General features: G+C 51.8%; 1 protein-coding gene across 1 annotated transcript in view; it reads right to left on the bottom strand.

The window, feature by feature from the left end:
- The window catches only part of Ergic1 (endoplasmic reticulum-golgi intermediate compartment 1), a 103319-nt gene extending 77436 nt beyond the window's left edge, over window positions 1-25883 (bottom strand). The window contains exon 1 of the mRNA XM_006978870.4: window positions 25673-25883. Within this exon, the coding sequence (XP_006978932.1) occupies window positions 25673-25692 (20 nt within the window). The 5' untranslated portion in view covers window positions 25693-25883. The remainder of the gene's footprint in view (window positions 1-25672) is intronic.
- Between the last annotated feature and the right edge of the window lie 781 nt (window positions 25884-26664).

Raw genomic sequence — 26664 nt, 5'->3', positions numbered from 1 at the left:
CATCAAAACAGGAAAATCATAGAGGAAAAATGCACATGTAAGTAGACTGGTATTTACAGGGAAGGGCCCTCGCTGTGACCCTAGCGGGGTTTGGAGGGGATGCAGGGCACAGAGGAGAACTTAGGGTCTGCCTCCGTGCCAACCACAATCTGGTTCTCTGTGGTGTGTGATGAGGAAACATGACAGGGATGATGATGGAGAGCCATGCAGGCCATGTACTCCCTCCTAGCCCCTGGGCCCCAGGAAGCTAGCTATAAGGGAAAGCATGGACGAGAGGAACAGGAAGACTCCCTGGGTATGCTTCCAGGCTGCCTACAAATTTCTCTCTGGATGGTTGCCACCTGGAGGGCTTCGGGCACACAGAGGTGCCCTCGTCAGGGCTTTGGCCCCAAGTACCTGGCCTGCAGAAGCTTCTGCCCTTAGATGGCAGGGATTGCTGTTCCTGCATTCGCTGCGTGCTGAGAGGACTAAGATAACAAACTTTGACCAGTGCACATATGGCCGGGCCAGTGTGGACAGCTGCTCCTGCTTCTGGGCTGGGTTGGCATTATCATACACTATGACCCGGGAATACTCCGCTGAGATGCCTCCAGCCCTCTCTATCCCGAGATCCTAGGATACCCAGTCCTGCATCTGCGACTCTTCTGTGAACTCTTTCCTCCAGGATCCTGTTCTGCCCAGAAGATGCTACAAGACAGTTCTGGCCCCCTATTCCGGTCCTGGAGAGGGTCACACAGCAGTTCATGTGTGCTGTCCTCTCTTGCCCTCACACAATGCTTGGAGCAAGGGACACCGTTAGGAGCCCATTGTTACAGAAGAGAAAGCAATTCCATAGTGATGAAGGACCTACCCAGCTTCCCACAGCCAGGAAGGGGTGGAGCCCAGGCTGTGGCCATTCCCTGCTACGCATGAGTCTAGCCAAGAGTTCAAGACTCGTGGGTGGGGGTCTCCGGTTCAGAGTCTCTACAAGGAAGTGACATGAACAGAGAGGCATCTTCCTGAAAGTTCTAGAAAGGAAACATTGCCGCTTCTACTGACTATGGAAGTGGCAGCAGCCTGAACTGCTCCAGGGTGTGAATGAGGACTGACCCCAGCTAAGTCCATTGCCAAGCTCTTGTCCAGCATCAAGTCACTTGATCTCCGCTACAGCTCCAGGAAGCAGGCACTGGCCTCCATCCCATTCACAATGAGCAAACTAAAGGCCCCACAGGTTCCCTGGCTCTCCAGCACAAGAGTCAACATGTACAGTGTGTGAACGAACACAAACATATGCCAACGTGTCCCTACAGTCCTTGGGGCCCCAACACTGCTTTTCAAATGAAGTTTAAAATTTCCCTGCTGAGGCATCCCTGCTGTAGGCTCTGTGGCCTTGGAAACCCTCACCTAGAGCTGTGTGCATGCCTGGTGCCCTCCTGGCATTTCATGTATACAGCACTTCGCTCTCTCCTCCCACCCCCCGCCCCCCAGGAAGAATGCTTTTCCTGGTAAGTGGATGCAGTGACGCATGAGGACAAGGAGGCGAGCTAGGATTCAGTCTTAGACCTCTGCCCTGTCTCCATGAACGAGGCTAAAGTGAGGGACAGTCATCCCGGAACCACACCCTCTGCCATCTTGGGGAACTGTGCTCACCCAGGCCACCAGGCCTTCAGCTCCTCTCCCTCACACCTACGGGGTGTTTACATGCACCTGCCCCTTCCTACCTTCCTCAGAATGACATCTGTTCTAGAACCTTCTACGGCCCCCACTGTCTGATACAGCACATGCAGATCCACCTCACCTGTCCTTTTCATCTGTCACTGTCATCTCGCCCCTTCCCAAGGCTCTCTGGGTAGACACTAGAGTGCCATCTCTTCTCCTTTCCTCTCTAATTCTCACTGACATTCATCTAGGTGTCCCCTGCTCACTGCCCCCCCCCCCCCATCTACCATGTGCTTCTCTTCCAAGCAAAGGTGCACACCAGCCTTGACTCTCCTCACCTCCCCAGCTGGGCTCTGCTTCTGGTGAGTCAGGCTCCAGGTTACCTGCCTGGGCCCGGCCGAGTGCTCAGCGTGTCCTGGCTTCTCCAGCCTCGCTGCCACCCTTGCCACGCTCTCCAGCCCAGCCCCTCGTGGCAGTGACCCGCAGTCTGCCCTGGGACACAGGGATCACTAGGCCAGGTCTTCTGTGTCTGGAGTACTCGGGCACGCTCCTGCCAAGATGCCATGTACTGAGTCACCGGCCCATTGTCTTTTCATTAATTGGCTGGATGTGACTTACGATTTAATAAGTGACATTTGATGAATTGAAGGTCAATGTTTTCAAAACATCTCTTGATGTGGAAAATGTGAATCAAAGAGAGGTCTTGGCAGACAGACTGGCTGCTGCCAGAGCCAAATGCTGCCCAGCTGATGGGTTTGTGTTGTAGCTGAGCCTGTGCAGACACTGGCCCCGAGAAGCCACTGCCCGCAGAAAGCTGGTCCTGGCTATGTGAAGCACCGAGGGCACACTCCTTCCCAGGCCAGGGACCTTCTTACCCACTGTTGACCCATTCATAACTACATTTGCCTCCAGACCAGCCTGGAACTCCCACTACAGACCAAACAAGGTCTGTTTATCATTAAGGTCTCAGAATAAAGATCGTGGGAGAACCTTCTAGAATCCTGAACAAAGTTGAAGCCAGACATCCTTAGAGTTCTCTGTGCATTCTTGTTAGAAAACTTTTGGTCATGGATTGCCAGTTGGAAAGCAAGCCTCACAAGGGTGGGCACTGTGTCCATGGAGATCAGCTTGACCTTCAATCAATCCTCTGCCTGGCCGGGGGCATAGAGTACTCAGTAAGCAGCTGTCACTGTGTAAATGAGCAAACAGGCCAACAAGGATTGGCTAGGACTTAGGTTGACTTAGATTTGCTCCACCTGTGCAGAAGCGTGGGGAATCGGGGAGAAGTATGGAGGCTGCAGTCACAGAGGCAGGTGGATGCTGCAGTCACAGAGGCAGGTGGAGGCTGCAGTCACAGAGGCAGGTGGATGCACACCTCTCTTACCCCTACTGTTTCTACTCACAATGTGCCCCGGTGATCTGGGAAACAGCACTTCAAGGGAGGTGGTAAGTGATGCAGTGACCTGTAACACTCACACTATGCCTGCCCCACTAAGGGCAGCCAACCCCATGGTGGCCTTGTCGATCATGGGAATGCCCCAGGCAGCTTGCAAAGGGTTCATTTCCAGAGCCCTGGTAGCCTAGTGTTCACTGGTCAAGTGACTCCTCAGAAGTTTCCTTTTCTTTAAGGGGGACTGATCAAGTCTGATTGCACAGCGCCTGCAATGGTCATTTAAAGGAGGCAGGAAAATATTGGACGTCACGCTCCTGGGCTTTGGTTACTGTTTCTTAAACTGCTTTTCAGGCGAGTCCCATGTGGTCTCATAGCAACAATCAATGGCTGCATGCTTCTAACACACCAGGCACACGTGAGCCCGGCACGGAACTGTCAGTACCCCTGAGAGGTAGGGTCCAGGCCTTGCTCCGTTTCCGAGTCAGGAAGTTAAAGACAGAGCAGTGAAGGAATAAGCCCCAGTAGACGGCAGGGCTGGGACGTCCAGGCTCTGGAGGATCCAGGGTTCATGCGTGCTACTCTCACTGGGTGCTTAAAACCCAGATACCTGGTAGAGTACGGTGCCACACCCCCATATGGGGCCTGGAGCCCATGGGGGTGCTATACAAGGGGAACAGTGTCTCATGTAGTCCAGGCTGGCCTGGAACCTGCTATATAACCTAGGGTGACCCTGAACTCCTGACCCTCCCAAATGCTGTGACTCCAGGCCTTCCCCGCCATGTCTAGCTGGCTGGTTTTGGCTCCTTTGAGACAGGGTCTTATTCTTTAGTTCAGGCTAACCTGAAACTCATTATGGGAGACGCCTCTAGGCACATGCCCCTGGCTCTTCCCTGATCCCTGGAGCCCTGAAGCAGAGGGGGACATCAAAAGTCAGCCCACACAGCAGGGGGGCTGAGGCCAGGCCTCCTCTGGATGCTTCTCCCTGAAGCAAACCATGACAGCTGGCCCCGTGGCACACAGCACGCTACCTGATTTCTGTGCAATTCCGATCTGAGTAACAGCAACTGGGCACCTGGAGAAAGAAGACATGAAGCCCGGGTTCTCTGTCCCACACTGGGAAGCCTCAAAAGTGACACAGATGGGCACAAGCAGGCCTGCAGCAAGGCACAAGTACACATACGTACGTACTCTTATACATATGTATACACGTATGTACACACAGGTATTTCTAGGACATTTGGTGGCTCCGTCTAGGGGTCCCCTCCCTCAGACTGAACCATGTACCTCTCTTCTTAGGCCATTACCACAGGGTAGTGGGAAAATTCCAAAAGGACAGCTGAACCCTGTTACCCACAAGACCAGAGCACCATACAGAAGTCTGTATGAAGATGCAGACACAGAAATAACTGGGCGAATCTATGACCCAGACCCCTGGGCTGCCTGTAGGTCACACCTGGGTGCAAGGCTGAGAGACTCCCATGTCTTATCTCATCAACACTCCGCTGTCCCCAGAAGGGAGGGACCATCCTCAGCAAGGCCAACACAGGGCTTGTACACTCACTCCATAGCAATGACATGTTCTTCTGAGTCTTCAGTGCCCCCAGAACTTCCGTAGACCCCAAGGACCTAAGGATCAAGACAGAGTGGTCCCTGACACTGGGGACTTAATGCCTAGTCTGTACTATCTCCCCCAAGCCACGGGCTCCTTCCGTAGAGAGACACACACCTCTACCCTGACAGCTCCTGCTGTCCCTTCTAAGGGACACCATTAATTTAATGGTCATGTCACCGATTTAATTTAATATCAGCCGACAAAAACCAGGACCTGCAGGTTAATCATCTGCCTGAGGCCACCGGGGCAGACCACACTTATGTTCTGGAAAATCAGAAGCCATCTCCTCTTGCTCCCTCATTCTGCCTCTTTTTCTTTTCCACTGCTGCATTTCTAAGCACAGCGCTCAAAGTAGAGGCACAAAAATCCAACCCTCAAGTTCATATTCCCAGCCATCAAATGGTGACAATAACCAGATATTTTGGCCATGCCTCTTCAATTGGTTCAGCTACGAGGAGGCGCTCACTGTCACACTAGGCTCTACTTGGAGCTTCAGACACTTGCACCAGGAACCTTTGGGGGCACCCTTTTGGTCCCCGGCTGGGGTTATGGCTCTGTGGAAGAGTGCTTTCCCAGCATGCCTGAGGACCTAGATTTAATTCTTAGCAATGAAGCAGAGCGGGTATTGGGCAAATCTTCTGTCTAGGGGTGAAGTCATAGTAGCTGTTGACACTCAGAGCACTTACCATGCATCCAGCTCACACATTAATGACCTATGATGTTCATTTGGCAAATGAGAAAAAAACTGGGCACAGAGAGCTTTAGAACCTTGCCTTGGGTCATAGAGCAAAACAAACACTTTTACCTAGAGTCTGCCTCGGGCATCTGGGCTTCTGATGACACCATCAATTCCATTTCATTCAATGACAGTTCTGACATTCCAGAGACCCTTGCAGCAACTGAGGCCCGCGAATTGACCACAGGCTTTGCTGTCTCAGTCCTGGGCCGTCCCCAGCCACTAGACCTCCCTACTTTCAGAGTGCTAGAGCTCTGCCCAGTCTCACCTCAGCCTGTGTCTATTTCCCCCTAGATCCTGTCACCTCCAAAAGTCAGCCCATTAGGAAGCAAGGAAGCGGGGGTGGAGGGTAGGGGGTGGACCCAGAGCATGTAGGAGCTGGAGGATCAGGCTTTGCCTCAGCCTTGGCTAGGGACTGTCCCATAGGCAGTGGCCAAAAGGCTCACTCACTTTCCCACAAGTGTGAGAAATCAAAACTCTTATGTAAAATATTCCCATGTGCTTGCACTTATTTCATTTATTGTGTGCCCTGGTTCGCAGTCCACTAGAGAAGATAAAATCCATCTGGAAGTTTCATAACGTAGAGGCAAGACAACAGTGCCGAGTCTGAATTAGGAGCCACAGGAGCCTGGGCTCTGCCAGCTTCTGCATGCTGCAAGCAGCCCCTCCTGCCGCCCAGTACACAGGCTCCGAGAGTGCAGTGAAGCCCTCGGACATGTGAGTGGGGATGCAGAGATAGGACCCAGGCCCATGAGAAGCCTGGGTTCTCACCAGCCTCCACTCTGCCCCACCTTACTCTCCCCAAGCCTTCTGGCTGGCTGTCCCAGCACGGAGTCCTTGATGGCTGACTCGTCATACTCAGGGGAGTGTGGGGGCAGGCAGAGGTGACTGATGTACACTGTGCCCCATGGCAAGAGACCTGGCCCAGGGCAGGGTGGTAGCGAACCTTCTCACACCCTCCCTGACTCAAGCTTAACTCATCTCTGACATACCACCCGGCCTCCAGTGTGACCCAGTTTTGCAGGTGTGGAAGGCCAGAGCCAGCTGCTGCCACCTGCTTACTGGTGGATCTGGACAAGAACTACCTGCTTCCAGGAACTTAGCTCCTCCACTACAAAACAAAGGGCTGGCTGGTGCAGCCCATCTCCAGCTTCTGTACTTGCTGGTTCTCATGAGTGCAGGGCCTGTGCACGGCTACTCTCCACCCAGTGCTCTCACCCGTACGGCACCTTCAAGCCATACCAAGCGCACGGATGGAGGTAGCGCTCTTACCAGCCACTCAGTGTGCCCTGAACGATGGCACTGCTGTCCCCATGCTGCTGCCCTCCCAGTCTTCCCAAAACAAGGAGTCAAAACCCACAGCCTGTCACTCAGGAGTCTGGGGACCTAGCATTCGGCAAGCATCTGTAAGTGCCTCCCACAGGTGCTTCTGCTCACCATGGGCTCTGGCAGGAGCCTAGGGGAGAAGAGTCTCAGCTCTACCACTTGCTGGCTTTGCATCTGGACCTCAATATCCTTACCCATGAGCCAGGGGTGCTGTTAGTACACAAGGGCAGATCACTAACACATGGCACACCCAGATGAACTCCAAGTGCTTTTAACACCTCTCTTTGTCTCTGTCTGTCTCTCTCTCCCTCTACATACACACACACACACACACACACACACACACACACACACACACACACACACACACACTCACCACCTGCTGAATACAACAGCTCACCTTCATCTGTTCAGACACTTCACAAGGTCACAGCTCCACAAAGGCAGCCACCTTAAAGCCCGTGCTATGATGCATGGCTTATGAAACAGTGGAACTCGGTACACAGCAACATGGCTGCAGGATTCCTACATCATCGACTGGAAGAAACGCTGTGTTTCTGTGACCCTGTCCAGCTGTGTGACCCCAAGCTGCCACTCAATGGCCCCCGTGGGGACTCAGTGTCCTTATCTGTGAACACTCGGTATTGTCTCTGAAGGCCTTTGGAAACTCTCGTCTCGCTAGCTGCTTTTGATACTGAGTACAGAAAGGCTGGTGGTACCCAGTTCCAGGGCTACGTATCTTGCTCATGGCTCCTAGCCTGCCTGACACTAAGAACCTGTACAGTCATTTGGAAAAGGTGTGGATTCCCAGGACAACTGAAGCGGACCCTCCAGGGGCAGCATGTCCCCCCAGGCATCTGGGGAGAACGGCCAGATTACTAGAGAATACAACTACTCAGGTCCCAACCCAGCAACATGGCTTTCTGGGTCAAGCGACACAGCAAAAAGCTGGGGGTCAAAAACACGCGTTACAGCTTGGCTCTGAGACTTTGCCAGCTGTGTGCCTCTGGGCCAGGCTCTCGGCCTCTTTGAGCCTCGGTTTCTTTCTGTTACAAGGAAGCCCTCTTCTCAGGCTGGGATGAGGGTGGAAAGTGAGGGGGTCCTCTCTTTTCTGACCTCCCTTATCCAGATGCTGGGGACTCACTGGGCACTTCAGGGGGAGCCTGTAGACTGAAGGTAGAGTGTGGGGCCTGAGTAACTCCAGCTTCTCTATTCCTCAGGACACCATGCTGTGAGTCCTTTCCCTCACACCCTTAGGAGAAAGCTTACACCCTTAGGAGAAAGCCAGGGATATTTCCTCAACACAGAGAGATACAGCCACAGGCACCGAACCATCCCGGAGGAGGGAGGGGCCCTCTCACAGTGGAGGCCTCGGGGTTCACTGCTACATTATGGGGTGTTGTCAGCTTGTCTTCCCTCCCCACTCCCCTTCCACACCGACAGGGCTAGCAGGTGCAGGGCCCAGATCCGGCGCCAGGCCCTCCACGAGTGGGTGGACATGGCTGTGTTCTCAGACTATGCTCGCCATCGGGACAGGCAGGTGTTAACTGGACAGAAAAGTGGACCATCGCTCTGCACCAAGTAACAGCGCAATGACCCACAGAGCCTGGCAAGGTGAGGGAGAGCAAGCCACAAGCAGGGAAGGGACAGCAAACAGCCCAAAGGAGCCCACAGAGCTGCCTGGGAGAGCTCTTCTCAGGAACAGGCCTAGTTAGCCACGTCACTGTTCGCTCTCTCTTACCGCCACCTGCTCCTTCCTTTTTCAGGACTTGCGTGGAAAACACCCACTCACACTGTGGCTCCACCCATGCTCCTGGCAGCTAGAACAGCTGATGGCCAGGGGGGCAGTAGCAATCCTAGCACCTCAGAAGCCCCAGTGAAGCACTGAGGCGGGGTGGAGGGAGGTAGAGGGAGGAGGGCAGGCAGGCAGGCATTCCCTGGACCTTCCTCACCTCTTGCCCACAGTGGGAATCCCAATGCTTCCTGCAGCCCAGCAATGTGCTAAGCAGAGCTGGGCATGTGGACTTTCGATGGACAGGGGTGGTGATGTTCTAAGTTGGGATGGACGACCCCAGAGGGGGGGAGTTGGGAGCAGGAGAGGAGGTTAGACCCCTGCCCTGCCAGCCAAGCACACCAGTCGTATCTGAGTTATCAGACCAACTGTGGAAGAGCCACATGGCCTGTGCTCAAGTCACCTAGCTTTATCAATAAAGGTCTCAAAGCTCAACTTTCCAGTACAGTACAGCACAATTATTCTATTTTTAGCTATAGTTCTTGGCTCTAATTTATGAATTAAGCTATCACATATGTGTACGTATTAGAACACAGTGCGTGTGGGGTTTGGTACTATGCCAGCTCAGATGTGCATTGGGGGTGGGGGGTGAGGGGGTGGGAGTTCTTGGTATGGATCCAGTGGCTGAGGAGGACCTACTGGATCCTCGTAAACAGCAGATTCAGCAGGCACATGAACACTGCTGCAGCTAGGCTCACATGAACGCAGATGACTCTGCTTCTTCGCTTTTATGATGTATAATTCCTACACCTTCTCAGCCCATAAATAATTGAAATAAGTTATTAGCTGAGGTTAAAATAATTATAGTAATGAGGACTAGTAGGGGGTATTTAATGAAGCGGTTTAGCTAAGGATCTGAGTGTCTATACCATGAGAAGAACTCTATGACTGATCAGGTTACAAACCAAGCTACTGGTAGAAAAACAATACAGAAGCAATCAAACTCACCTTTCAGCAGTGAAAGTGTTCATCTCTTCATGGTGGGGGGAGTTTAAGACAGGGTTTCTCTGTGTGGTCCTGGCTGTCCTGAACTCACTCAAGCCAGACCAGGCTGGCCTTAAACTCAGAGATCCCCTGCCTCTGCCTCCCAAGTGCTGGGATCAAAGGCATGCACCACCACCGCCTGGTAAAAGTGTTAATTTCAAACACTGACTGACTTAAAGAATATTATAAGTAACACATCTGTTCAGTAATGTGCCCAAAATGACGAAGATGGCAGGCGAAGGGAGAGGCGGACAACACTGACTGGAGTCATGGTGGTGGGGGGATATGGGATGACTGCGTCTTTTCTCCTCTAGGCACATGGCCAGACCACACTCTCTACCTGTTCTGCACAGCATGTGAGCAGAATGGACAGGGGTACATCTCACCTACCCCAAAGGCCGCTTCCTACCCTGAATGAGGGGAACCTGGTCTCTGAGTATCCATGGAAGCGGAGCATCCACTCCACTGGGACTTCATGTGAGGGGAAAACACGCTAGACTAGTACAAAGACACCAAACTTCTTGGGTCCTTTCTCAAAGAAGCCGACAGACGGACGCAAAGGGTTCACCCTTCCCCCACCTTCTCCACCAGCCTGGTGTGTGGGTGCTTCCGCTGCGATGGACAGGATCTGAGCACCCAAGGGAGCCAGGCCCCATTCCGGGGCCTTACAGAGTGCTTGCTTGATCCTCACGGCAGTCTGGGAGCAGGCATGCGGTAGCATTAGGCCTATCTCTCAATGCTGTCACTGAGGCAGTGAGGTGCAGTGACTCTGTGACATGAGCAGATGCCCAGCCCCGTGATGCCCCATGCCGTTGCTGAGCACATCGCCTGGGGGCCACCACCTGATTATGTGCAAGGCTCTAGACCAGGTCCTGCTGAGGAAGCACAGGCCCGACACTGCCACAGCCCTGGAAGCCCACTAGGGTGGAGGTGACAAGGCCCATGAGGCACACGGCCGAGAGCTGAGGAGATGGAGGGCCACTGTGGTCAGGGCTGTACAGTGCTGGGAAGCAACACTGGCCACCCTGGCAGAACAAGGAGTGGGCTTCCTGGAGGAGGTGGCAGCGGAGGTGGGGAGATGCTGTCCTACTTGGAGCCTAGCATTACCTCTTAATCCTCAGGAATAAACTCAGACAAGCCCACTACCCTGTCTACAGTAAGGACCTATAAGTATCCAGGAAAAAAAAAAAAGACACTGAAAGCAATGAGAAATAAACAAACCTCCCAATGAAGAAAAAGCCCACAAGAGACAGACAACTTCACAGATAAAGTCTACAGCCTCTGCAAAAAGAATCAGTACCAATACTTGAACTCTTCCAGAAAGGAAGGCTAGGAGGAGCCCTTCCTAATACCTTTTATGAGGCTGATGTCACCCTAACACCGAAGCCAAAGGGACCACAGGAAAGCAGGATGAATTCAGATGACATAAACATCCCCAGGAAAGTCTTGGCCAGCCTCTCCTGACTGCAAGGGAGAACGATGGCCTGAGAGGCTGGTCTGCCCCGGCAGCTAAAGGGAAGCATCAGGGCAACAGAGAGGCGAACCACACAATCCTGATGCAGAACAAGCTCGGGACAGCATCCACCCTTGACTGCACTCTTGGAATTCAGATGTAGACAGGGAAAGGTCTTCAACATGAGAGTCATCTATGAAAGCTCCACAGCTGATATAATCCACGTAGAAGGACAGCTTTCCCCTAAGATGTCCCAGAAGGCCGAGTGCTGTTCGAACTGCCTCCACTTAGGACCAGCAGAAGCATCAGGCAAGAAACAGAAATCAAAGGCATTCACATCTGAAAGTAAAACCCCCTCTAACCATAGACGGCATGATGTCGTAACACAAACCCTGAGACTGCACAGGAATCAGAAGAAAGTCTGAGATTTGTGTGGAGCCACAAAACACTCCAAACAGCTAGAACAAGGATGGAGACATCATATGTCACGATATAAAATTAGACCACAAAGCCATAGTAATGACATCAATACAATACTAACTTAAAAACCAACACACAGACCTGTGGGGCAGAAGTCCAATCATACGTGGTCATCTCGTTTTGACAAGGGCATCAAGAGGAAACAGTGGATAAAGACAGTCTCTTTAGTAACTGGTGCCAGAAAACTTACACTTTTGCATGTAAAAGAATAAAATCGTATGCTCCTCTTATTCCACATGTAAAATCAGCTCAACGTGGATTAAAGAAAAACAAATCATAAGACCTAAATGAAAATCCAGAAGCCACAAAACTTCTGGAAGAATCGCTGGCTTGGAATATGATTTACTGAATAGTGTACCAGCAGATCTGGCTACAAGAGTAACAAATGAAGAAGATAATAATAAATAAGTCATAAATGCATAAATAAGACTATAGCAAACTAAGAGCATTGCGGTGGTTTGAAAGAAAATGGCCCCAAGAGGAGTGGCACTATTAAGAAGTGTGGCCTGCCGGGCGGTGGTGGCGCACGCCTTTAATCCCAGCACTTGGGAGGCAGAGGCAGTCGGATCTCTGTGAGTTCGAGGCCAGCCTGGGCTACCAAGTGAGTTCCAGGAAAGGCGCAAAGCTAAACAGTGAAACCCTGTCTCGAAAAACCAAAAAAAAAAAAAAAAAAAAAAAAAAGAAGTGTGGCCTTGTTGGAGTAGGTATTGTTTGTTTAAGGACGTGTGCCACTGTGGAGGCGGGTTTTGAGGTCTCATATATGTTCAAGCTACGCCCAGTGTTTCAGACCATTTCCTGTTGTCTCTACAAGATGTAGATAGAACTCTGAGCTACCTCTCCAGTACCATGTCTGCCTGCATGCTGTCATGTCCCACCATGACGATAATGGATTAAACCTCTCTGAACTGTAAGCAAGCCATCACAATTAATGTTTTCCTTTATTTAAAGAGTTGCTGTGGCCTGGTGGTGGTGGCACACACCTTTAATCCCAGCATGTGGGAGGCAGAGGCAGGCGGATCTCTGTGGGTTCAGGCCAGCCTGGGCTACAGAGTGAGTTCCAGGAAAGGCACCAAAGCTACACATTGAAACCCTGTCTCAAAAAAAAAAAAAAAAAAAAAAGAGTTGCTGTGGTCATGGTGTCTCTTCACAGCAACAGAAACCCTAAGACAAGCATCTACACGGCAAAAGAACAAAATGAAAAGGGAGCTGGTAACCTGGGAGAAATATTTGCAAGCTATAATATCTGATTAAAGAGTTAATACCCAAGACTTAAAAGGCAGGCAGGCAGGCAAGCAGGCAGGTAGGTGGGTGTTCAAGACACTTTTTCAAAAACAAACAAGTCGGCCAAGCACACAACAAAAAGGTGCTCAGTATCAATTAACTATCAAGGAAATGCAAATCAAAATACTCTGATAACCACCTCACAGCCATTGAATCCAAAAGGCAAGTGAGGGGAACCGTGTGGAGGGAAGAGAACATTTATTTGCACACAGCTGGGTGGGGAATGTAGACTGATGGAGCTACTGTGAAAATAGAGAACCAAATACAGAGCAACACAGACCCACCATTCTCTCTTCTAGGTGTATACCCAAAAGAAATGAAACCCCAGAAGGCTACCTGCACCCCCCTTGTAGCACTAGTCATTACAGCTGGAATTTGGGGCAGTTATCCTCTGATGGAGGGATACAGAAAATGTGACTCCTCAACATAATGGAATATTATTCCACCCTAAAAAGAGGAGATCCCCATCTTATGCCAGAATGGACCTGGAACATTCTGCTAAGTGAAATAAAACAAAAGAACACTATGTGGACTGGGGAGGGGAGGAGAACCGGATATAGAGAGGAGTGGTTACCAGAGTCGGGTCAGGGTGGGAAATGGGAAGGAGAAAGTCAGTGAATACGAAGCAGAGAATGCGGTAAGCACATCTGGGAAAGACCAGATAAATACACCAGGTCCATAATAACAGCACCCTGCACGGAGAGTTTTCCTACACAAGGCCACAGCTATTCTTTGTTGTGGCTATGGATTGAATATGGATTTGCTTCCAAAGAGAACAGATGCAGGAAACTGGGTACCTACATGGTGATGCTACAAGGTGGTGGATCCTTTTAGAGCTGAAGGGGTACAGACGGGGATGTTGTGTGATATTTTGATCCCATCCTGACACTCTTGAGACTGCCAATAAAATGTGCTTTGAATTGGAGGGTGGGGCTATCTACTAGCTGACCAAAACTAACCATAGAGGTGTTTTTGGAGGACCAAGGACATATAGAGAGACACAAGAAGTAGTAGGGCAGGGCTTAGAGAGGGTCTTGGCCCCTTTGGGATCAAGGAACAAGAGAGAAAGAGAGGAGGCCACTGGTTGCTTCTCTGATTGTTCAGGTTTTTACCCCAATATCTGACTCCCAGGTTTTCATTGATAAAGAATAACTAGATAAACACTTCATTTGGCAAAGCCTACAGCACCCAGTATTCCCAGGCGGTTTCCCATCCAAGTACTAACCAGTCCCAACCCTGTTTAGCTTACGAGATCGGGCGTGTTCAGGGTGGTATATATATTTAAACTTTCATTTGGTGCCCCATGTGGGGTGCCAAAATATACCAGGCTTTTTCTTTTGGGCCACCAACCAGCTCCCAAAACACGACACGGAGACTTCTTATTAGTTTTGAATGCTTGGCCTAGCTTAGGCTTTTTTCTGGCTAGCTTTAAAAACAAAAACAAAAAAACTTAATCTGTTCTTCTTTATCTACCCTTTGCCTTGGGGCTTCTTACTTTTTTTTTTTTTCAAGACAGGGTTTCTCTGTGTTTTTGTTCTCTGTGCTGTGGGATGTTCTGTATGTCAAATTGCTCTGATTGGTCAATAAATAAAACACTGATTGGCCAGTGGCCAGGCAGGAAGTATAGGTGGGACTAACAGAGAGGAGAATGGAGAGAACGGGAAGGCAGAAGGAGTCACTGCCAGCCGCCGCCATGACAAGCCACATGTGAAGATGCCAGTAAGCCACGAGCCACATGGCAAGGTATAGATTTATGGAAATGGATTAGTTTAAGCCATAAAAACAGTTAGCAAGAAGCCTGCCACAGCCATACAGATTGTAAGCAATATAAGTCTCTGTGTTTACTTGGTTGGGTCTGAGCGGCTATGGGACTGGCGAGTGACAGAGATTTGTCCTGACTGTGGGCAAGGCAGGAAAACTCTAGCTACAGCTTTGCACCTTTCCTGGAACTTACTCTAAAGCCCAGGGTAGCCTCCACTCGAACTCAGAGATCCTCCTGGCTCTACCTCCCGAGTGCTGGGATTAAGGGCGTGCATCACTACCACCTGGCGCTTCTTACCTTTTCTTCCTTTCTGGCTGTCTCTATGTCTATCTGGCTGAAGGCTGCCTGGCTTCTGGCCCCAGGTATGTCCCTCATCCTCTCCTCCTCCTCGTGTTTTTCTTTATCTCTTGAGCTTATATTTCCCTTCCTATTTATTCTCTCTGCCTGGCAGCCCTACCTCTCCCTCTCCTGCTTAGCTAATGGCCATTTAGCTTTTTATTAGATCAGGTGCCTTAAGCAAGCAAAATGAAACAAATGTAACACATCTTTTCATAATTAAACAAAGGCAGCATAAACAAAAGTAACACACCTTTACACAGTTAAAGTAAATATTCTGCAGCATAAACAAATGTAACACATCTTTGCCTAGTTAAAATAATATTCCACGACATGGGGGTATAGACAGGGGTACAGACGATGGTACAGACAGGGGTACAGATGTGTAGCCCTCAGAAGATCTGAGTGTGGATCTTGTGAGAGCCCAGTCAGTGCCCACAAGAGAGGTAGTTATAAAAGAGCCTTCCCTATCACTCCAGCCTTCCTTACATCTTACCCATATGACCTCTCCACAACTGTGCATGTCCAGCCATGACACTGTGAATCAAGACGTAATATAGCTAGGGGAACCCTCACAGAACCAGCCCAATGATGCCTGCATTTCAGTCTCCAAAAGTGAGCAAAATAAACCTCCTCTTCCTTAGAAGTGACCCAGGTTCAGGTATTTTACTACAACTAAAGAAAATAGACTAACACAGTCTGCATGGGAGATGATGAACGGGCTAATATGTCCCATTATACAACCATTTTACGGTAGGTATATGGATGTAAATACCTCCAAACATCATGCTATATGCCTTAAATATACACGAGGGGAAAAAAAAAGACTCTGGGACAAGTCTCCTGTCCCTTAAAACACTAGTCAGTGCTAAGTGAGAGATCCAATTTCAGATTGTTTTGTTTCGAGACAGGGTCTTACCCTGCTGACCTCATACTTGGGGCAATCCTCCTGACTCAGCCTTCCAAATGCTAAGATCACAGGTCCAGAGTCACCACTGCCAGCTTCCCAGGTTTCTCTGGACTCGGTTCCTATACCCCTTGTTATTGCCCACCCCCACGCAAAGCCCTGATAGCACCTCCCACCCTGCAGGTTTGTGATGAAAGGAAGTGAGGTCCTGGGGGAGCCTGCACCTCACAACCCCACCTCACCTGTGCCATCTTATCAGCACAGCCAGAAAGGGATCCAGCCGCCCACTGTGGTGCGGCCTCTGCTATGGGACTCGAACAAGGCTTTCGAGGCGTCCCTGGTACTCCACTTCCCAACAGAATGTCTGTTAGCAGCAAGGGAGGAGACAGAAAAGAGGTGACAGATCAGAATCACCAGTGTGTCATGGTGTCCCGAGAGGGTGACCCAGAAGGGCCTGCCCACTCCTGTAGCTGTTCCAGTCTACCGGTGAGAAAGGTCGGACCACTCAGGAGGGAGATAGGCTGCGTGGCCCCTGGAGAGCTCTTAAGACAGCCAAAGGCACGAAAGCCAAGACCTGCGCAACGGCCCCAGCCAGCAGGCACAGGAGTTGCAGCGTGTAGGCACGTGCGTGCCTGCATGGGAGACTGAACACTGATGGGGCACTGGCCCCAGGGAAGTCTGGCTCTGGCAAGCACATGCCAGCGTCACTTCCTGAGCTGGGATGACGCCACGTGGCGATGGGCAACGTGCACAGGGGGGACAGTGGGCAACTCTGCCTTATCTACAACTTCTCGACAGCCTAAAGTCACTTCAAAATTGAAAGTTGACTCAGTTTTTAAAAACAAGAAGTAAAATGTCAGAACTAAAACCAAATCCAAGGGCTCAGGGACAGGGGCTTGTCTGCGCCCCAGATCCCAGAATACCTGGCACACAGCAGGTGAGCAGTGAGCAAACCCCCGCATCCGGCAGCTCCAGTCTCTGGGAGGTGCCCTGCAGGGCCACACAGGAAGTCCTGCACCCTCTTTGCGGCTCCTTAGCACAGGCTCAGTGGTAACTTCCTGACCAAAGATGCCCTCAGTGACAGGAAACAGTCGCTCAGGCTTCATCACTGGCCTACCACTGCCCGCCCCTGGCCTCCATGGCAACAAACCATAAACACAACTAAGTAGATAACAACCAACACCGGGGGTTCTGTAGGATGACCCCAAGAAAATAAAGTGACAACACACCCTCCAGAAGATGACTGTTGAGAAAGTCAGCGCTTACGTCACAGACACGCATGAAAATCTCAGCTATGTCACCTGCCACAGCGGCAAGAGCTGTCCCTTCTCAAGGCAGTGGGGATAAAGTTCCTCCCCGACTGTGAACCAAGGAGATCCACGGCAAGCCTTTGGCCTAGCCCTAGATGCAGGCTGCCCACTAGGTACACTTGGTGCCAGAGAAACACAGCCCCAGGGAGGCCTGAGGGTGATGCCCAGGAGCTGATGGTATTCGCAGTGGAGGAAGGGTACACCCCTCAGGAGAGCTGGCCAACCATGGTCATGTCCTCCAGTGCTGCTCAGAGTGGAATTCAAGTGTCAGTCCAAGCCCTCAGCCAGGCCAGCCCAGGGGAACAGAACCCTGACATGTCCCTCTGGCCACAGGCCAAGAGTCCCAGGGGTTCTGCTCAAAGTCCTGTCCATCCAGTGAGCATATGCTGATCACCCTGGCCAAACAGTGTGTGTGTGTGTGTGTGTGTGTGTGTGTGTGTGTGTGTGTGTGTGTGCCACAGAACTGGGCAGTGCCAGTCAGGGATTTGTTTGGCCCATCATGGTGGCTAACAGACACAAGCCTGGAGTCCACTGCCAATCATTTGTACCTAGTTTTAAGATTTTCATCATCTCTTAAAAGACAAGGGGATCTGGAGGCCATAGAGACCCACTGAGGCCACCTTTCCTCATGGGCACCACTCTCCAGCTAGCCATAGCCAGTTTTTTTTATTATCTCAGTGTGACACTTCCTCTTAGGGGAGTACACTGACTTCACCCATGATTGGTGCAAAGGGCAGCCCAGATCCCACCTGCCCCAGGAACTCTCAAGTGTGCAGGCCTGCAGAGCCAGGACCCTTCCTCCCCATGGTCACACACCACTGGCCCGCCACGGTGATCCACCAGTTCCAGGGAGAATGGAGGGGTTAAATGGCTGCTAGACCAGCACCTCTCCAAATCCCCAATCTACAAATGAGGCAAACTAAGACCTGGACTTTGTCCAGGTCCCCCATCTAGTGAACAGTGAGAACAGTCATGAGAGGTCTGCCACATGGGGAGGGCTGATCCTCAGGGCAGCCAGAGCTCAGTTATCCTTTGGGGTATCTGTAATGGAGAAAAATGTCCTGACCCAAATTATGTGTCACATTCCTGGAAGATCTGGAGACACTGTCTACCATGAACGGACTCTGGGACCCAGCAAAACATCAGAGCAGGCCAAGCAACATCAACACTCCAAAAGTTCCCGGGGGTCATTTTGACTAACTCCTACATGCTAGTGGCTTCTGGTGGGACTGTGCGGGAAAACGAGGCCTCGCCAGGACTCATGAAAACCAGTAGGCTCAAGGTGTCTGAGATGCAGGATGTCCTTGCAGTGAGGTGCCGGGCTCTGGAATTCTAGTCTTGCACACACAACTCAGCAGCTGTGTGCCGCCTGGCCAGTTACTTCCCAGCTCTGGGCCCCAACTCCCTATTCTAAAATGGAATCTGCAGGGGAAATAGTTACTGGAGAGAAAAGGGAACCTGGGAGCTGGGAGAAAACATTCTCAAACCCCAGATCTGACGAGCAGGTAATATCCAAAGCATACAGGAAAACCTTCAACTCAAGAGCAAAAGCATATGTCACCCCAAGTCAAAGATCCCAGTCGACGTTACGAGGCAAACAAGTGACCGGTGGGTATGAAAAGGTATTCCATGTGACTAATCACCAGGGACGCGGCCACCTGGAGCCTCAGCGCACATCTCCTTGCATGACATTATCCAAAAACAAGACACTAAGTGCTGGTGAGGGCATGGGGGTTGGGACTCAGGAAGGTGCTGGGACTGTAAGACAGAATAACCACTATTGGAACCACCCACCCAGCAACCCTGTTACTTGGCATTTATCGCTCCCCACAAATTGAGTTCAGAATCTCAAAGAGATGTTTGCACACCCTGTTGGCTGAGGATTAAGCACAACAGTCGCGCTGTGGGAACAACCTCAATGTCCATCGAAAGACGAGCAGTTAATAAGGTGGTAGGGGTACACGGCAGAATACCACACAGTCTTAAAAAGGAGGACACCTGCCATTTGTGATGGGACAGATGGATGTAAGAGGACAGCGTTAAATGATAAAAGTCGGCCATAGGACAAATACAGAATGACTCCTCTCTATGAACACTCAAAAACAGGCAAGCCCGGAGCAGCAGAGAGGGGCAGTTCCCCGGGACTAGGGAAGGGACGGAGGGAGCCGTTCAGCGGCCAGGGTTTCAGTTACACGAGATGAATATCTTCTGCTGAGCTGCTGCAGACATGGTGCCCACAGCTAACAATGCTGTACTGTGCAGACCAGTCTCTTAGGAATATTCGTCCTGCATTTCAAAACTCAAATTAATAGCACCCGACAATAAAGTGACAGCCTGAGAGTCTGCTAGGGCGCTGGACCTGTTCTGTATCCAGATGGTGGTTGTGACTTCATAAGCAGGTCTTAAATTTCATTATAAGTACACCAAAAAAAAGTCAATTTTATAGTGCGGTAATTAAAATAAATAAAACAAGGACAATAAAGTATTATCAACTACCTCACAGGACTGGCATGGTTGTCAGGGACGTGCCTGGATCAGTGCTAAAGAAGCATCAGCATTACATCCTCTCCCCCCACCCCCAAAACAGCCAAGACCCAGCCTCGAATGGGAGCGAGAAGGGAGGCTGCAGGAGCTGCTGGGATTCCAGCGGCAGGCAGGCAGCAGACACAGCTGTCAGCTCTAGCTGGTTTCGATTTTCATTTCCCAGGGCTGATGGTGAACTTCTCGGGTCCCCTCTGGCCACCTGTCTGCTCTCTGAAAGCTGTATATTAAGGTCCTTTGTGCATTGTTAAAATCGGGTTACGTGGCGTTCCAAATATAAGCACATTATTATGCACACATACACATCAGGTCTCTGGGTTCACTTCATTATTAAGGTTAGCCACTGCCAGGCCTCGCCTCTTGGGCAGGGTTCCCACTATGTGGAGGAGCGGCACACTGGGTCCATTTCAGACAGTCCTTGCCTCCTGTCCAGCTCTGCTGCAGGCAGGTTCCTGGAGAGTGGCTGGTGTTCCTGGACAGGAGGAGTGTGCCACCAGAATGCACCTGGTGCTAGGGGCCCCTTGAGACCCAGAACTTCTGGTGGCCGATCTCCATGGCTAGGAAACAAGGTTACGACTGAGGTTCTGTGGGTGAGGTGCCTTTTGTAGAGCCTCTTCCATGACCCTGCTTCCTCCTGCTTTCCCCGTGGGCCATGAGTTTTCAGAACGAATACACAGGAGTGCCGGAGGGCTGCCTCTCCTGTACTTCCCCACATATATAACCAATGCAATTAGGTTAATAGACCTACAAGCTTTACTGACAATAGATGATTAGGCTAATTACCCCTTCCTCATTAGAGCTTTGCTGCCCAAACTATATTCTGAGAAATGGTGCCAGGCACTCACTGGTCTCCTTAGACTACACATCTGGCACCAGCTAGGCTGAACCAGGACCCTGCTTCCTTCCACGCCGCAGGATTTCACAGAGGCTTTCCAATGGCGGCCAAGTGTCAGAGGGAGAGCACAGAGCTGTGGGGTCCAGTTAGTGGCACGGAGGGGGCTCTGTAGACCCCAACATGACTAATCACCAAGGGACTTGTCAAAGCGCAGGCTCAGAGTCAGGTTGGGCACGGAGGTCCTGTATGCCCCACAAGCTTACCGTGATGCTGTTGGTCTTCAGACGTCACTTTGAAGAGCAAAGATGATAACAGAAAGGACAGGTGGCACACGCCTGAAAACCACTACTTGAGCTGAGGCAGGAGGATCTCAAATTCCAGGCCAGTATGGGCAACTTAGCAAGTCCTATCACAAAATAAAAAGGGTGGCAGTATCGCGCAGTGGAAATACACCAGTCCAGCCCTGTGTTTAATGTCCAGTTGTGTGTGTGTGGGGGGGGGGGGGCAGACTCTGAGACTGACTCTCTTTATTGGCCACTGCAGAAATAGAAAAACAGACAATTTAAGGTCACACAGTAGGGCCAGAACTCTTCTCCCCAGGCTGCCTACCAGGGCTCCACCAATCCCCTGCTCCCCTCAGGGCTCTAGCCCACTTGCCCATGACTCTTCCAATTTAGAGCAATCCTTTTAAATTCATGTTCGCAGAGACCCACAGCTGGCTCTGTCCTGATTTCAAACAATGCCCATGGTTAACCAGGGTGCTGGCTCACTGATTTAGAGGTGCAGGGCAAGCTTTAGCCAGAACACCTTCCTCACCACTGTCAAGAATCCAAATGGCCTGAGAGGAGAGACTTTTCCAGGCAAGCATGTGAACATAGCTATGGACCCCCAAACTTCCAGATGTCGGCAGTGTGGGGACTTTAGCAAAAACTGATTTTAGAAAATTCTAGAATCAGGTTTTAGAGAGGGAGTGGGAGGAAAGGGGGAAGAAAGAGAGGAATGTGGGTGTGTATAGATGGTTTGAAGCTTCATGATGGGCACTGCTGGGTCAGGATTAGTGAGGAGGAAGGAGATGCATCCAATTAGAGGAGGATTTGCTTCTCTCTGAATTCAGGGGCCAGGGAGGAACACACTTCCAGCCCACAGGACACAGGAGCTCTAGAAGCAGACAGCAGTGTGGTGCCAGCTCCTGCAATCGCCTTGTTCATGACCTCGGTCCTCAGCGGGCTCACTCTGATGGAATGACTGGGAATGCCTTCAGGGCCTGCCTTGCACATGGGTCTGCACAATGGTGCTTGGCACTAGTACGTGCTCAATAAACTCGAATCCCTGGCTTTTGCAGGTCATACTACCTCTAGTCTGAATTTCCATTATATTTTTATAAACATGCTGTGAAGTATGTGTTCCCTTAGTCTCCAGTTCTTTCTGGACTGTGGAGATAGAAAGGGAGGCATTCAGGTTGCGTCCTTGGTTGATGGCTAACTCTGACCTCAGAGCATCAGTGGTAGCTGGCCTCAGCCTATTAGGGTGTAAGGGACTTCAGCTTTCGGCAGGGCCCACTGGGGAAGCCACGTCCGGTACTAAGGAAACCAGGCTTGATTTCTCAGACCAATGTCACTCATTTGGAGGCTGAAAGTGGGATGTGGAAAAACTCAAGCCAACTTCAAGAGGGCCAGGCTGGGGACACGTGTGGCTCAGTGGTAGAACATTTGCCTAGTATGTGCAAGGCCCTGGGTTCCATTCCCAGCACTGCAAACAGGAAAAGCGGGGAGGGGAGCAAAGAAAACCTCCGAGAGGTCCACTCAAGCACCCTGAGGGAGACCTTTGGAAAGCCAGAGCAAGCTGTGACAGAGGCCCAACCAAGTCACCACCATGCGACTAACACCACAGGCAAATGACCCGTGCGGTCACACAAGGTTCCAAGTTCAGAGAGGTCCCCATCCTGAAACTCTCTATCCTTTCTCAGTAGAGCTGAACTTTTGTTTTGTACTGGGCCCCATGAGTCAGAATCTGAATCCGATACCGGGGCCCTGTGAGGCAGCACACATGTCCATCCCCCCCCCCCCCCCCCGAAGTGAGCACACAGATAACCAGGGAGGGGAGCAGCGCTCTTAGACCATGGAGTTTCCACCTGGGGGCGGCCATAGGGCGAGAGCTGCCTGCCCATTGCATCTCTTTCCTGAAGGAGGGGCTCAGGCTCCGGGGGAGGGGAGCTGCCAAAGCCTCTGGAGTGGCAAGGAGCAAGTGCCATTTGCCAGCCGGAACTGGGGACAACACCCACGGACCTAGGTTACAAAGCCAGTTCTGTAAGTTCAACGATCAGTATCAGTTAAACTGCTTAGCAGGAGCAAAGCAAACACACTAATCATTTAAGGCCACCAGTCCCTCTCCACTGCATTCAGCCTCCTCCCTTAACCCCGAAAACTCAGAAGGGGCCAATTCAAGGATGAAGAGAGAGGGCCTTGGGATACAGCACAGTGGTAGAGAGCTTGCTTAGCATGCGTGAGGCCCTGGATTCCACTCTAAGCACCAAAGACAGGAAATGAGGATGCGGAATTCTCCACCAGCAGCTGGCATATGCAATCACACTATACCTACAGCTCTCTAGACAAACTGGAGAGGTGTGTCATGCCCAAGGAGCATCTCCAGCCAAGCACCCTTCTAGGTACTGCAGATATAACCATGTGTAAACGGGATATAAATCCTTGCCCTCAGGAGATCAGATACGGATGAAGGGGAAGAGAATACGCATAATAATTCACTAATTACGGAGTGGCAGGAGAGAGCAGTGCTTCAGTGAAAGGGTACAATAATGATGATGAGAGGCAGAGGCCAGGACTTCCCGCCGCCTGCCTTGTCCCACACACCACCTGGTCTCATGTGTGGATGCCGATCACACCCATTTCAGAGGCAGGAAAACACACCAGAGTTAAGAAACTGGTTTCCCTTTGGTCTTGAACTGAGGTGGGGGTTGTTCTAATCACTGCATGCCCTCTGGGCTCTCCACTATTCAAGGATTTGACAGGGTGCTGGGCCTCCAACATTCCCTTTGTGCCGCAGAGCCCAAACTCCAGTTCCAGCTTTATCTGTATACATGCAAAGTGCTTCTGCCAGAGGAGTCTCCCCATGGTTTAAAAGGAAGATTCACACACTCTCTTCAATGACAAAGGGATGGATGGCAAGTCTGCTTGTACAGTGGATGCTGCTGGAATCCAGTCATGTCTGTCTGTCTGTCTGTCTCCTCCTCTGGGAATGCTACAAGGGCTGTGCCATGTGCCACCCATCTCTCCATGGGGGAACAAATGGCAAAGGGCTAAACATTAGGTGCGACCCTCAGCAAACGGATGAGTGGCCCCGGAAGCGGGAGCGGTCAGTAGAGCAGTGGAACCTTCCTCCATAGTGAGCCCCGGAGCACTGTTGTGTCCAAATGTGAAAGAGGGCACATTTGCTGGGCACGCACTCACCCTGCATGAGGCGATCACACAGCGGGGGAGTCCATTCTCACTGTTCTCCAGCGAGCCCAAGCATGCAGGAACTTACTGAACCCCCACTGGTGGGGACCCCACGGCAACTGTAGCATGTCCAGGAAGCCCCAGGGCAGCAGCAGCAGCTCAGAGCTGGGCTGTGAACTCTTTAAACGTCAATGGTTTAAACTGGCTGGTGACAGGCAAGACAGCCAAGGCGAAAGCACGAGCTGGCTGGTTCCAGATGGTTCCCTTTTTTTCACCTCACCTGCCCCCAAACTTCCAACTGGAACCCAGGTGTGCCCTGCCCTTCTAGCACGAAGGCAGGAGGAGAGAGTTGAAAAGATCAAGTGACCAGAGCAGTGATTTCTTCAACAAACCCAAAATCCCTAGAACTCGCTGAACCATCAGGGACAGAAAAGGATCGGGAACCTTTCTAGTCAGCCCTGGAAGGGAGATTTGGGGGACCTGGATGTGTCCGGTGCCCTTCTTTCTGCACAGATACACTGGCATTGGGACTGATCCTGACTGCTGCCACAGGCTCTCCAGATTCAAAGCTGCCATATGTCTGTGTGCATTTGTCTAAGCCCAAGTATCAACCCCAGGGCTGCCTCAAAGGAGCTGGTTTGCCAAATGGTACCAGTGCCCAGGATGGGCTAAAAACCACTTCAGCTGGTCAAGTGGTCTGAGGCCAATGTCCTCTCTAGGCTTAGATCCCAGGTGCCCATGTGCCATGATGTGACAGCAAGCTTGAGCATTTTCTAGGCTGACTGTCACTCTGTTCTGTCTTCATGCACACTAGTAAGGGGAAGAGTGGGTACTGTGACAGATGGGGGAATAATCGTCTTCTAGCTGCGGAGAATACTAGCTCACAGAACCCCTCATTCATGGATGCCCTACTTCTGAGTTCCAGCCTGTGGAGACAGGGGTGCCTCATACTCCTCCTCCTTCCAGGTGGGGACCTTATTTTTAGTGCCAATTTGCAAGAGGTGAAACCGATATTTGAGCGTACCCAGACACCTGCTGGGGCCAGCCAGCTGAGCAGTGAGGGGCTGCACCCCAAGCCTTTGCTTCCGACCTCTAGACCATACGAAGCAGCTGGGTGGAGGGGCAAGTGCCAGAATCACGTTCCTCCAAAGCATCCCACCAGCCCAGGCCATCTCAGTGCTTCTTATCTCAAGGGAATGTCTGGTGGGGGGAGGCCCTTCTCAGGCAGGCTTCCAGGAGGCCTGGCCCTCTACAATAGCATTCCAGGAGGCAGAGAACCCTACAAAGGCACGCACTGTAGGTCCTGCAGAATGCCTGGCCCTTGTGCAGAGAGCCCCAAGACCCCAACCTCCTCCTCTTCGCACAGAGCACAGGGCCAGGGCTGGAGGGACAGTTCTCTGTATCTGGAGGGCAGGGGATTCTGGGGTTCTAAAGAACTAAGCTTCTTCAGCTGCTGCCAGATTGGATGGGGCTGCAGCCCTGGGATCCCACGAGGCAAGGCCAGGCTCCCGGCCCCACCTGTCAGCCTGGGTGGGGTCCATTAGGAAGGGCTGGGGAGAGAGCCTGAGGATGATGGCTCCTTTTATTTGGGAGTTGGGAGGAGATTTGGTCCCCAGGTTGGGGGAGGGGAATGCAAGCTGGGGACCCCGCGCTGCGGAAAGAGAGTTGCGTGGGCTTGCCCGGGCTGCACGAGGGGGTGAGGGGGTAGGGCTCCGAGCCCAGGGGAAGGCCGCGGTCCCCCAGGGCCTGCCGAGGCGTGCACCGGGGTCGCGTTTGCACGCAGCGGAGGTCGTCGCCGGCTGCAGAGAGGGCCTCGGGACGGTGCCTCACTCACCTCCTGAAGTCAAAGGGCATCGTGCCGCCGAGCCGGTGGGAGCGTTGCAGGCCAGGCGGGCCGCAGCGCCGCGTGGGTCCGAGCCCGCTGCCAACGCCTCCTTGGCCGCCCCGCCCCCGCCAGCCGGCCCGACACTCGCCACTCGCCTCCCGCCGCCGGGAAGTGACGCTCCGCGCAGCCCATTGGGCGCCGCCGCCTCCCCGGCCGCCCCTTCCGCTGCCCGGTTAAAGGGGCCCAAGGGCCGGCGGGCTGGGGCGGGCTGGGAGTGGGATGCTGCCCCAACCCAATTGCCCAAATCTCAGGAGTCAAGCTTTGGTTCCTTTTGCCCTCTGATCTTCTTTCCTCGTCTGTGTGGGGCCTCAGGGCAAATCCCTTTGCCTCTAGCAGTGGGTTTTGTGTTTGTAAAATAAAGCCATTGCGTTGTGAAGATCAGAGAGAATGCTGCAAGTTAGGATCCTTGCGTGGCGCAAGGGTGAGGGCTAAAACTAGTGGGTGGGCAACGCAGTCCTGGATTGGGAAAGTCCACTGGGTATCCTTTACCTCGCAGGAACAGCCATCTGCCTCCTGGGATCTGCCACCACCCCCTTTCTCCATCAGCATATACCCTGGCTTTTCCTAGGTATCAAAGGAGACATTGGGACCCTGGTTATTTGAACAGCCTGGCTTCTACTGAGAGCTTCTCCACCTGTTAGGGTTGGGCTTATAGCTCTCTGCTCTTATTGTCTTCCATTTAGGGTTGGTGCCAACTAATATTCTTTGAGCATCTACCCACCTTGAAGTCAGGTCTGTGCAGATTTATCCAGAGGTTTGGGGTTTGCACTGTTAAAAATGGCAAAGCGGATTGCCCCCTGAGCCTCAGTTCTCAGAAACACAGAAGTGCGGAGAACAGCTTCCTCAGCTTGCAGGGCCAGAGGGGGAAGGAGTTGAACTCCAAGCCTGTGGTCTGACAATATTAGTTGTCAACTTGACATACCTGGGAAGGGGGAACCTCC

This window comes from Peromyscus maniculatus, chromosome 8 (assembly GCF_049852395.1).
Source record: "Peromyscus maniculatus bairdii isolate BWxNUB_F1_BW_parent chromosome 8, HU_Pman_BW_mat_3.1, whole genome shotgun sequence".
Taxonomy (NCBI): Eukaryota; Metazoa; Chordata; class Mammalia; order Rodentia; family Cricetidae; genus Peromyscus; species Peromyscus maniculatus.
The sequence above is the reverse complement of the archived record's forward strand: the minus strand, read 5'-3'. Positions and strand labels throughout refer to the sequence as shown.